This window comes from Etheostoma cragini, chromosome 24, assembly GCF_013103735.1.
Source record: "Etheostoma cragini isolate CJK2018 chromosome 24, CSU_Ecrag_1.0, whole genome shotgun sequence".
NCBI lineage: Eukaryota > Metazoa > Chordata > Actinopteri > Perciformes > Percidae > Etheostoma > Etheostoma cragini.
Genome location: NC_048430.1, coordinates 1488485 through 1500293, shown reverse-complemented (window position 1 = coordinate 1500293; position 11809 = coordinate 1488485). Strand labels below are relative to the sequence as shown.

General features: G+C 42.3%; 1 protein-coding gene across 1 annotated transcript; it reads right to left on the bottom strand.

The window, feature by feature from the left end:
* Nucleotides 1-1649: 1649 nt before the first annotated feature.
* On the bottom strand, nucleotides 1650-11621 carry LOC117939260 (oxysterol-binding protein-related protein 11-like). The gene is made up of 13 exons (XM_034864456.1): nucleotides 11172-11621; nucleotides 10800-10868; nucleotides 10437-10612; nucleotides 9944-10023; nucleotides 9215-9403; nucleotides 7823-8021; nucleotides 6706-6851; nucleotides 6110-6250; nucleotides 4882-5341; nucleotides 4063-4249; nucleotides 3689-3871; nucleotides 3053-3206; nucleotides 1650-2274 (listed from the first exon to the last, which is right to left on the bottom strand). The coding sequence occupies exons 1-13, from the start codon at nucleotides 11285-11287 to the stop codon at nucleotides 2218-2220; spliced, it is 2157 nt and encodes a 718-aa protein (XP_034720347.1). The 5' UTR covers nucleotides 11288-11621; the 3' UTR covers nucleotides 1650-2217.
* Nucleotides 11622-11809: the final 188 nt, after the last annotated feature.

The following is an 11809-nucleotide window of genomic DNA, read 5'->3' as shown; positions in this document are numbered from 1 at the left end:
TTACTTGATGCCCAGGGGTGGGGGTAATGAATGGTGTAACATGTGTACATCACAGGATAGTAGATTGGAATTACTTCCAAAGGAAATAAGACAACAAAAACACCTGTCTCTATACAAAAAGTGGCTATAAAAATTAGAGCAATTAAAGCGCAAAAGATCGGGGATAAATATGCATTCAAAGAAAAACTATTTGCATTACAAAATAAGCAAATTTGGTTAAAAGCTTTTACAACAGACATGTATCAAGTTAAGTAATGCAGACACAGGAGTAGTTTACTTACATCCATACTGCAATCAATGTGAACAGGGACACTTTGCCATCATGCATGTTAAATATTTTCCATCTGCAAAATCACAGGACTATGAATTAGAAAAAGAAAAGAAAAAAGGAGAACACATGGGGGGGGAAGTAATCTTTAGATGCATTCACATCTGACTCAAATCATTTAGAAAATGGGCTCTTTGTCACCTAGTCTATGCCATGCCATGCCATCCCAGCAGTGTCTTCAAAATATCAAATAACTGGACAAGACTTTAGAGAGAAACGGTTTAAGTGTACCTAAATGCACACAATTTACCTGATATGACATTGCAGTGTGAACACACTTAGCCATAATCACGGTAAGCGGTACGTGGTTTGAAGTTCAGTAGGTAACTTTTATAAAATATAACCGTCATATTTGCCAAAACGCTCGGAATATACTAACAGCACAGACAGAATATTTGGGGATGTTTCTGAAGGTTAAACAACCAACGCTGTGTTAGAAACTACTCTGCTCTCATTGGTTGTTTTTCTTGTGCCAATAAGAGCACCAGGAGGCAGAGGAACAGGATTTGGGGATTTTTACTACTGTCAGTTTGAGCAAAAAGTATTTTTTTTATGTTACCTACTGTAGTTTAAAAGGGTCATTCCCCCAATTTTACACACAGGTGAGTTCACGCGTCACAGGGAGTATCTAATACCAGTAATGTCCCCTGTGGCTCTGGAGGAGCTTTGCTTAGTCTGTAACAATAACCCTGATGATGTCACACTGAGGTCATCAGGGTGCTCTCCATTTGGAGACAGAGACCCTGTGCCACGCACTGAAAGTGTGTAGTTTCAGAGGCGCCTTCAGCAAGTCCACAAACTTTAAGATAACTCATTACTAAATTGCTTTGACATTTTGGTATTGCACTTATTCACTTTATTGCTGAGAGTTAGTTTGCATCCATATGAAGCTACAGCATGTAGACAGGTAGTGTAGCTTAGCATAAAGACTGGAAACAGGGAGAATTGTGTGCATGTGAATGTACTCAAAAACAGATAATAGTGGCTTCAATTTTGATGATGTCGAACTCATTTTGGGTTCAAAAGGCCCTAAAAAAACAATTTTCGTAATCAACGTCTTACTGAGGGATTATTCCTACAAAAATCTGTCAAAGTTACTTTTAGGATTGCACTTATCCCTCTTTTCTTTGAGCTCTCCTCACAGGTTTGAAGTGGGTGAGTTATTTAGAACAAGGTAAGTGTGAATCAGGATGGAGCGACATTGAAGTCAGTGGGTTGTTATAATTCCAGTCAGTTCAACAGTCTTGACAAAGCAGATTAGCAAAGTAGTACCTAGAAATGTTTATTTTACTTTGATTGTTGCTTATTTATGAATTTTTAATGGTATAGAGAAACACTTTTATATGAAGGAACGCTTTCAGGCGCTTAACATCATTTACGGCAACTTTACATTCCAGGACACTAAATCCAATTGACAACATTTTCACATTTACAGGCAGTGTTCCAATTATTTAGGTATGTTGGATATCTTATTTTAGGATGAAACTGCTCAAAAGTCACTTGACCTTAGTGTGATAACAGCTTGGAAAAACAGAACCATATGCAGGTTAATTAGCAGGTCCCCCAACATTCATCAGACTATCTTAAGGCTGTGTAAATAGAGTACCATTACCTGTACAAGAGTGTTTGACATTGGATTATAAAAAAAACTGATCAGTAGTACAAAAGCTTGTACGTCGAGGCTTTGTGAAAATCATGAGCGAGATTTGAGATGCTGTCCAAGTCCTTCTTCCAAACGTTGCAATTTATCTGTACGTCAGTGCAGGTCACGCTATCATTTCATAACCACGTGTGTGCTCACACAGACACTCTCACTCACTCCCTCTCTCTCACACACACACACACTCCTGAATCTACAATACCAACATCATAGGTACAGCCTGAAGAAACTAGGTTTTGAATGCAGAGTTTTTCCAAAGTGGTTTGTGATAGACCCAGCCTTCACCCTAGAGGAGAAGATGAAGAAGACTTGTGTCAAAACATTATTTATGACTGAAGGCTTACTATTCATTTTCTGAAGAGAGTTAGAATGACTGTTTAATCCAAATAAAGTCATTCATCCCATCATTTGTTTAGGTCTGGGACTGATTTAAAAAAAAAAGGAGAAAGATTTCCCATATTTGGCAAATTGGGCAGTAAATTAGAGAGTTAAAAACTAAAGTGATGTCAATAGCAGGCAAAAAAAGAATGAATGTCAGATGGCCGACACAGTCAGTCTGAACGCGACCTTAGTGTATTGTGCTGCAGCATCCGGTATTTTTTTTTCAGGTTACACAGTGTTCTGTTAATGTCAAAGCCTCAGGACTTAATTAAAAATGTAAAAATTTAAAATGTCGCTTCCTGTTTACATTTGACCCATCCTCTCCCTGTTAATGAGTGTTTAATTTGATCCTGAATTGTGAAGCACTTTGGAAACGTTTGCTGTATTGTTCATTTACAGGTCTGAGGGGCACAGCGTGCACGGGTATTGAGACAATATGTCTACATCCAAGTGCAAATGAGCCATGTGCACTCGGTTCCACAATGATTAAAATTTACAAAATAGAACCAGGTGTACACGTGTGTCTATAAAAATGACACAAAGAACGCGTATGTATAATTCTGCCTGTGTGTATAGTTAGTTGGGAATCTTCAGCGTTCCAATAATAAATGTTGACTACTGTGCCATCAAACCATCATGATGGTAAAATATATCAAGGAGCACCCCAGTTCATTCTTGCTCACCTCTCTGTCAAAGTATCTGGTCCTCCAAGCGGTTTCACTCTCAGCCCGGTGCCTCTCCTCTGTCCTCTGCCTCTCCTCCAGAAACCTCTTGTGCTCCGTGGCTTTTTCGATGTCCTTCTGCCGTAAGGACTCTGTCACATGCTGCCAAAGGCGCCTGTGACAGCAACAGTAAAAAAGTGAGTAAGATGTTGTGGAGACGTGCAACTGATTCGCTTCTTGTAATAACAGAGCACAAACTTAGGGGCTGGACTTCCTAAACTATTTTATCTCATATTACGGTCTGTCCAATACTTTAGGATATAGTGTAATGACAACTTGCTATTTAGGGATCACACACACTTTGTCACCTCTGTTATTTCTAAGAAAATATCACTAGAAAACTGCTTTTTAAAATGTGACTTTTAGAAGCACTTTTTTCCAGTGTTGCCCTTTATATGTAATTCAATGCTCAATAAATCTGTATATATTAAATAGAAATGCTATCTTTATTAGTTGTAAATTCAACAAGCAATTTGTTGTGTTTTGCAGAATATTGAAGGCAGAAGAAATGCAGAACCAAGTACAATGTTCATTAATCTCAACTAATATAGGTATGGTGACGTTTCCTCATATGAGCCCTACCGCCGCTATCCTGACCTGGATTCAGTTGGTCCCTGCTTCTCAATCGGACGAACGCTTTTCTTGGTGACTGGAAGCTTGGTGACGTCGACCACCCTCGTCTCTCCGCTGGTGTAGCTGAACTCCAGAACGCCGTTCCACTCGCCCTGCACACGACACACCACCGCGTTGGTGGCGTTGTGCTTCACCTCTCCCGTTATCCTAGATTAACACAGGACAATGTAAATGACTACAAGGGCACCATTTCCTACGGTTTACTTGCTATTTAAAGAGTTTGAGAGAAAAGTACAAAAACCGTGTTGTGATTTGAAAATATTTGCAGTATGTCTTGTCAATGTTTCAGATGCAGCAGTTACTGCAGAATGCAGGACACAGCAAGGGGAGGGACTCACTTGTGCAATTTGCCACCGTAAAATGGTTTAGTCTGGAAAGTGAGAACAGCCGAGTAGCCCGATTTAGCGCAGTTGATGTTGATTTTACCGCCTAGTTCCACCCAGGGAACAGTGAGGATGGAGCGGGCATACGCACAGGGCAGAGTGAAAGTGTACTCTTCATCGTGCTCCAGCAGATATAGACAACCTGGTAAGGGGAAAAAGATGAAGACAGAAACAAGATACAACTTTAATTTGTTTTTTTTAAACCAGACTGTCCGTTAGAATTTCTGCCCTTATTGAAGTAATGAGATTAATGTCATTACTTTACCATCACCATTAACGATATTTCAGCTGACGATGTAACGCACAAAAAAAGTGTAGCAATGCCCCACCAAAAGGCAGAGACTGAAGACCTAAAGCAAGTACGCATGGATGTAAACAATGTAGGATTTTTCTGGGGGAATTTTAGGCCTTGGTTTCTGTATTCAACTTGTTTTTATGTTTTATGATATATTTTATTTTCATTTTAAATGTCCAGGGGTTTATTTAAAAACAGCTTACAAAGTGAAAAAGGAGCACGGGAGAATGACACGCAGCAAAAGGGACTGAGCCTTTTTACATGGGGCTCACGCTCTACCAGGAGAGCTACACAGGCGCAACAATGAATGATTTAAAATCTTTGTGACAGGAGTTTGTCATAAATTCCCTTAACTTGTTTGCTAGACCTCTAGGATGCACACAATTCAAATTGAATAGCCTCAGAGGAGTGAAGGATTCCTTGCCACTTTGTTTCTGACGTATCAAATGTCAACAGAACCAAAACCCATGCTGGCTTACCTTCCCCTATCATGGATACGCCAATGGACATTCCCATGAACTTGCTCTTGGTCCACACATGCGTGTTCACACAGATTTGCCTCTCCTGACATTCAGCATAGAAGCCAGAAACAGGCGGGTGGTGAGACACCTGCTCCGCCACAAAGCGCACTTGGTAGGGCTCCTGGGCGGCGGGCGGGTCTGGGTTTCCCTGCGACGGCTCCTTGGGGGCCTCTGGTGTCTTGGGTACCTTCCAGGAGCAATGGAAGGTCTCGCCGATTATGGGGTTGTAGGGCTTCTTGGCAATGGCCCCCTTGCGGCCCTCGTGGAAGGAGGTGAGGTAGTACTCCACAAAGCGGACCATTCGGTCCTCGGGGCTGCTGCCGTCGGTGATGGCCACAAAGAGGTCCGGGTGGGACATGAAATCAGCGTACATCTCCAGCAGAGAGCGCTTCTCCAGGATGAAAGTGGGGAGGACCACCTAGGAAAGAATCCAAGTAAATATGGTTACAAATGTATGCATGTTTTAGGCTACATTTACATTGCCACGTTTTGGTTTTCAAGCAGAGTTTTGAGCCCAAGGCCCACTCTCCGTGCACAGGTGTTTTTTAGCACAGTAGAAAAACAAATCTCCGTTAAACTAACACGCCCGAACCGCAGATCTCATTCTCCTATACTTGGCTTGCGCATGCCGGGGTAAACAGGAGGCAGCATGTATATGTTGCATGTTGCTAGTAGCTGCAAGGGTAACGTTAGTAGCCGAGCCTCAGAACGAGACGTCACGACACACTCAGTCAGTGTTGCCAAAGGTCTCTGTGTGCGACTGTTGAAACCGCAACATAACACCGCAGATTCCAAACCAGAACAGGGTCACAAGTGTTTTCAAATTTCGAAAGTGTCTCCTAAATCTGAGGTAAGCAAATGGATCCACCCGATAACTTTGATAAATCAGAAACCCAAGAGGAGGCTATCCAAATACTAGAACTATCTGACACAGGAAGATAGAATGTCTATAGAGGACTTGACTCCTTGTGTTTAAGTGTGCGTCTCCAGGAGTAGTAAATACAAAGCAAGTGCTTACTTCAGCTAATTACAAATGAAAATACTGAAAAACAAACCTAAAAACAAGCTGATCTAAGACCAGATTAATTTATTCAGGGTCACTGCTAATGTTTGCCGGTGATTGCAATTGCAAAGTACATTACACCAATATGGTTTGCCATGTGGTGGCACACAGAACTCGACCTACCCGCGTGAGGTCCATGCCCAGCTTCAGCTGGGACAGCAGGTGTAGGATGATGCTGCGCTCCTCCTCCACAGCACCCAGGTCCTCCTCCTTGTCCGTGAACGAGTCCTCCGCCTCATCTTCTGCATCGATGTCTTCTTGTTCCTGAGAGAGAGAGAGAGAGAGAGAGAGAGAGAGAGAGAGAGAGAGAGAGAAGGGGGTGTGGTAATTGAGATTATTTTGACTGATATTGTGAAACTGAGTCACGATACCGATGGGATATCTTCTTTTTTTATCATTATACCCCTTTTCATTAAATATAAAAAATTAAAATGATGATTATAGTTTATATTTTTGCAAGCAAACAAAGGTGTTTGACACGATTTGTAGGCCGGGACGTCTCTGCGACAGTACTTTATTCAGAATTGTTTGACCCATATTTTACCTTTAATAATAGTAATAATATCATCATCATGATCACCCCCTGCGATTTGGATATTGCACTATTCCATATTGCAATTCCGATAAAACTGCAATTAAGCGTGCAGCCCTACCAACTTTTTCTGTAGTGGATCTTAGCTGCTTTCTGAGGGAGAGTGGGTTACATTCCCTGGTCTTACCCCAGAAAAGCTGCAGGACTCGGGGCTGCCTAGCTCCAGATTGCTCCCCTCCAGCGCGCTCTCCCCTGTCGGGAAGCTGCCCAGCGAGCTGCTGCCGTTCTTCAGAACGTCGGGCAGCTTGGGCTCCAGCCACTCGATGGTGGGTCCTGCGGTGGACGGGGAGTGCACAGCAGCAGAGTCAGAGGTACTCATGGTACTATCCCACCTACCCCCCCAAGTCCCCCTGACACTCACAGCTGCACACACAAACACACACAGGCGTAGCTCTACACTCAGCCTACGACTCACTCCTACAACTGCCTGGCTCCTGCATGGACAGATGGCTATCCTTAGACGGCTGCTCTACACCAAAAGAGTGTAACCCAATCCCTCAGACAAGCCAGGTATCAGGATACTTTGTCACTGCCGATAGGAAACGTCCCCATCCTCTGATTGGCTAAACCCTCCCGGTATGGCGTGGGCATTTTCTTTAATGTATGTTTAGAGCCAGGCAGACCTCATTCAAATTCACCCTGTTGGACAACTTAGACTGGCTGCTGCGATGACTCCAGCCTAATGAAATATAGATTGGGTAATGAGATCTGCTGTGAAAAAGTGGGGCATCAGCTGGTCGTTTACCCAGATGTCCGAGATATCAGCGAGTTAGACAGTTGGGGTGGTCTCTAAAACTGGTATGTAGTTTTTTTTAATACAAAGCCAACTTAAAGCTTAATTCGGTTCACAACATTTTCCGATGGAAATTTTAACCATCTGAGGATCTCATTACCGTCGAGACAGGTGGCAAGAATAGGTGAGGTTCCCTATTAATAATGCAAAATAATTCCACTGTCCAGCCAACACAAAGATTAGGCCTGGATGTCCAAGACTATGATTTTGGACAGCATCTAGCCTCAGTTAAACACTCTGCGTCCCTTACAGCACAGAGGCAGCTTTTTCTTTTAGAAGACAAAGAGACATGTGCTGACGGTAGAAACACTCACTTCTAAAACAAAATTCCTAATCATACATTTACTTTTTCTCCTTGAAAGCAATATTGGAAAAACGTGGAAAGTATACAAGCAAACAATGACAATATTCAGACACAATATAGACAACTACCCCCCTCCCCTCCACTGACCTCCCAGGGAGCCTCTCTGCCTGGCCACCTGTTGCAGGTGCAGGATGTGCAGGCACTCGTTGAGGCAGTTCATGGTGGCCATGGAAGTGGCCTTAAGCATTAGCAGGTCCTGGTCTAGAGGGCAGAGGCCAGGGGCTGCAGGCAGGCCCTCGATGCTCTGGATCAGGTCTCTGTGTTGGCCCTGGGCCTGGGTCATCATCTGGGGGGGGGGGGTCATCATGAGGATTGTTGTTATTTGGGGCAAAGAATATACACATGTAATGAACTTTTTCTGTGCCGTCAGGGTTTGATCATGTTTAAATTGAGATCTTTTAACATAGCCTTGTTCTTTTGGGTTTTTTAATCTAAACATATCATCCATTTTTTTCAGACAAGAACAGCAAAATAAGGGATTAAAAACAAATTGCCAATAGTCTTCATTTTACTAAAGAACACATTTTGAACTCTAATAGCTACTTGAACAAATAGGGCAACATACAAAACAATTTTAAAGCTTTTTAATCTGCACTTATCAAATTGTAAGCCAAGACTGGGCTCTTTATCCAAGCTCAGCGCCAAAAGTCAAGATCAAATCTCTTTAACTAACTGCCATGTTGTTTGCCTTATTAGCAAACAGGACAAATGTATTGCTTTAAGGGAGCTGAGAAAAACTAAAATCCATAAAGAACAAAATGCATGATTGATCCAAAGTGTGCTGAGCTGTTCTGCTGTAGTCAACTGGTGTAAAGGGAAGGACAAGAACACCCTCTTATGGACAATCCGCATCACATAAATGGGTCAAAGTGAAGATGAGAGTTCACAACACATCTAAATCCACAGCAGTCCTGTAAATTAAATATTTTACATTTATCACTGCATGTCTTGTAGGAAAATAATCTATCAAATATACAGTAAACATGTAATGTTCCGTTTGTGTGTATATACACTTACAGAGGTGGGATTTTAGTCATCCACCATGGAAGGATTTAGAAACTGTTCCCGGCTGAGGCTAAGTTGTATGACAGATGCATGCAACTTTAATCTATAAGCATGTTGATTTTACTTGCAATCAACATTTCAGCCAAACAGCTGACTAAAAACTTGGAAAAATGTCCTCATTTTAATTTTAAACTGTTATAACAATTTATTTTAATAACTATTGTGTTCAAAAGGTCTTTTCTTAAAATCTCTTTTAAATATGAAGACCACTAAGACATTCTTCACTATCATTTTAAAAAACAAAAAATTTACATAAAAATATTCCAAACCATTTAAGTTGATGAGCCCATACGGCCCTAGTTACACGCTTGTTGTGAAATGTCAGTGATTTGTTAAGTGTTACTGCAAGAGTAGATTCTGAGCAAACTATGTTCCTGTCAACAACACATGCCGTACGTCTCTGGCTTGTTGTACCTCTCTGGCGTCCATCAGGTGGTCTGGCAGCAGGGACCTCTTGCTGGAGTAGAGGGACGAGCCCTTGTTGACCTGTGACCAGCCAAGTAAGGCGGCAGGGTTTTGGCTGGGCCGGCGCAGGGACATGGGTGAGCTGCCGCTGCCTTGAGACGCCATAGAGTAGCTTCGGGATTTGGGTGGGGGATTACTCTGTGCAGTGTAAAAATACTCATCTTGTAATTTCCACATACAATTGACAACTTTATATATCTCTCTGCCCATTCTGAAAAAGAGAGCCTGAGCCTTTTTTTTTTGCTCTTTTGTATCCCAAGACCATTAAAACAGAATGTATGGGACGGCCAGATAGCTCAGTTGGTAGAGCGGCTGTCCATATAAAGACGCAGCGAGCCCAGGTTTGACTCCTGCCTGAGGCCCTTTGCTACATGTCATCCCCCCTCTCTCCCCCCTTTCATATCTTCAGGTGTCCTGTCAAAAATAAAGGCTGAAAATGCCCCAAAAAACTCTTAAATAAAACAAAAACAGACTGAATGGCATTCTATTTTAATGGAAGCATAGCAGATCAATACTAGTTTTCACACGTGCAGCAGACCTTTAAGATATATTAAACAATGGTCGCCAAAATAACATTTTGTCCAAATGCAGTACATAATTTAATATGTAAAAGAATGCATATTTGCGTGCAGTCTCTAACAATATGTGATCGTATACACGGCAAGTATGCCATCTTACCTTCCCCATGGCCTCTGTGTGGTGCTGTGTGCAGATCTGCAGTCGGCTCACCCAGTGCTGTCTCTCTTTGGCATCGGTGGCTGAGACAGATGCACACAAAAGCAAAAGCATGTTACGTTTAGCCTATGATGATCTTACTCAGCATCGATTCCCGTGTGCTTCTACTTCGCCGGCAGCAGATAATGGAAAACCTCCAGATCAATATTGTATGAACCTGATGGATGGTGAAGACATTAGGACTGGAGGTAAAAATGGAGCAACAATAAAAAGGAGAACAGCTCGGCTCCTGGCAGTGAAAGCTCAGAGAAGAGCATGAAAACAAACTAAAAGTAAAGGGCTGAAACAACAAGCTAATGCACTGTGGGCCAAGAGATGACCAGAAGAACCTAATTAGATTTACTGTGGAGATATGACAGTGTTAAACAATATATTAACAATTTATATTTAATAAACGTAAATGTCAAAACTTCAGTGTGTGTCTTAAGGGACCCACCCCGGAGCTTGTACTGCTCCCCGCTGATGGCGTTGACAGTGAAGGTATGAGAGTCCTCGTCGCTGGGGGAGATCACGGCCCCTGCCAAGGGGAGCATACCGCGGGGCTTCTGGGGCCGCAACTGCTCATTGACAAAGTACTCCAGCAAGCCTGCCTCATTGTTTAATACAAAGAACCTGAAAACAACAGCCAACGTGACAATGTCAGTCTCACATACAAACCATAGAATCACTTGGACTGGATAACAATAAGGAACTTGGCTAAAAGTGTCTGGTGAATTTTTAAAATGCACTAAACTAAAATGCACGGTGTCACTTGATTGGGACATTGGTGCATTTTAGTTTGACAATGTATTAAACTTACCTGTATTGCCACCCGGTTACAAGGTTGGTGTATTTCATCAAGTAGCCATCAATATTCTCCATGTGGTCACTGGTATGATAGGTTATCAGGCAAAAGGAGACAAAGAACACTTGGTCTGAGTACACACCCATAAACACACAAAAGGTGAATGCACAAATAAATCACACAGCATTGCCTAGTGACCGATTTGCTCAAAGGGCAAAATGATTGCATTGCTCCCTGCCTGATCAGACAGCAGATTGACAAGCCTAAATCTGTTCAATAATTGGACAGTCCAAACACTAATGCCAATTCATTTAAAAACAGAATATATCAAAAAATGCTCATTGACTTCGCTAAATCAGTAAACCAACAGGATAATCAGCCACCCACCTATACTGCCAGCCTTTGGCACTTGCTCTCCCCAAGTTTGGGGTCTTGTTCTGGGGCAATACATCCAGCTTGCCTTCGTTTTCCGTGATTCGTATAGCCGTAGTTTCCCCTTGCATAGTCACTAGCAACGAAGCCACCTTAAGATGCTAACTCAGCCCGCTAGCGTTAAACTAACCTGTGAAGCTAGCTAGCAAAGCTAAGTCACCACAGATTTTATTAGGTGGACGTGCCTCCCTTACAACACAAAGTCAAGCTGTCGGTTCATCGCTTAATGAAAGGCAGCACACCGAAACGCACCACACAGCCAACAGACGCTGGACTAACTGCCTAAATGAAATAGAGAATGATAAAACATGTCTATTCCGCTAATACAGACAGTGGCCAAATATAGCCTGTGGTGCTAGCTCGCTTGCTCTATTTACTGCTTTGACAGGAAACGAGTCACATGACTAACTCACGCGCACTCAAGCGCAGGCTTCCTGTGACCATTTACAATGCTATTTAAAATTAAACAAAAATCATAAGTAGGCTAGTCATTAAAAAATAACCACAAAATCGTATTTCCCTTATTCCGAAAAAATAATATATGCACGTAAATTGAAAAATGTTTGAGGAAAATATTGAAATAGAACGAAACC

Excerpts from the sequence above, each read along its gene's own strand:
- LOC117939260 (XM_034864456.1), bottom strand. The coding sequence starts at position 11,287 with ATGCAAGGGGAAACTACGGCTATACGAATCACGGAAAACGAAGGCAAG. Across the intron at positions 6,852-7,822 it reads GCAGAGAGGCTCCCTGGGAG|GACCCACCATCGAGTGGCTG; the intron begins GTCAGTGGAGGG and ends CGTCCACCGCAG. Across the intron at positions 6,251-6,705 it reads AGTCCTGCAGCTTTTCTGGG|GAACAAGAAGACATCGATGC; the intron begins GTAAGACCAGGG and ends TCTCTCTCTCAG.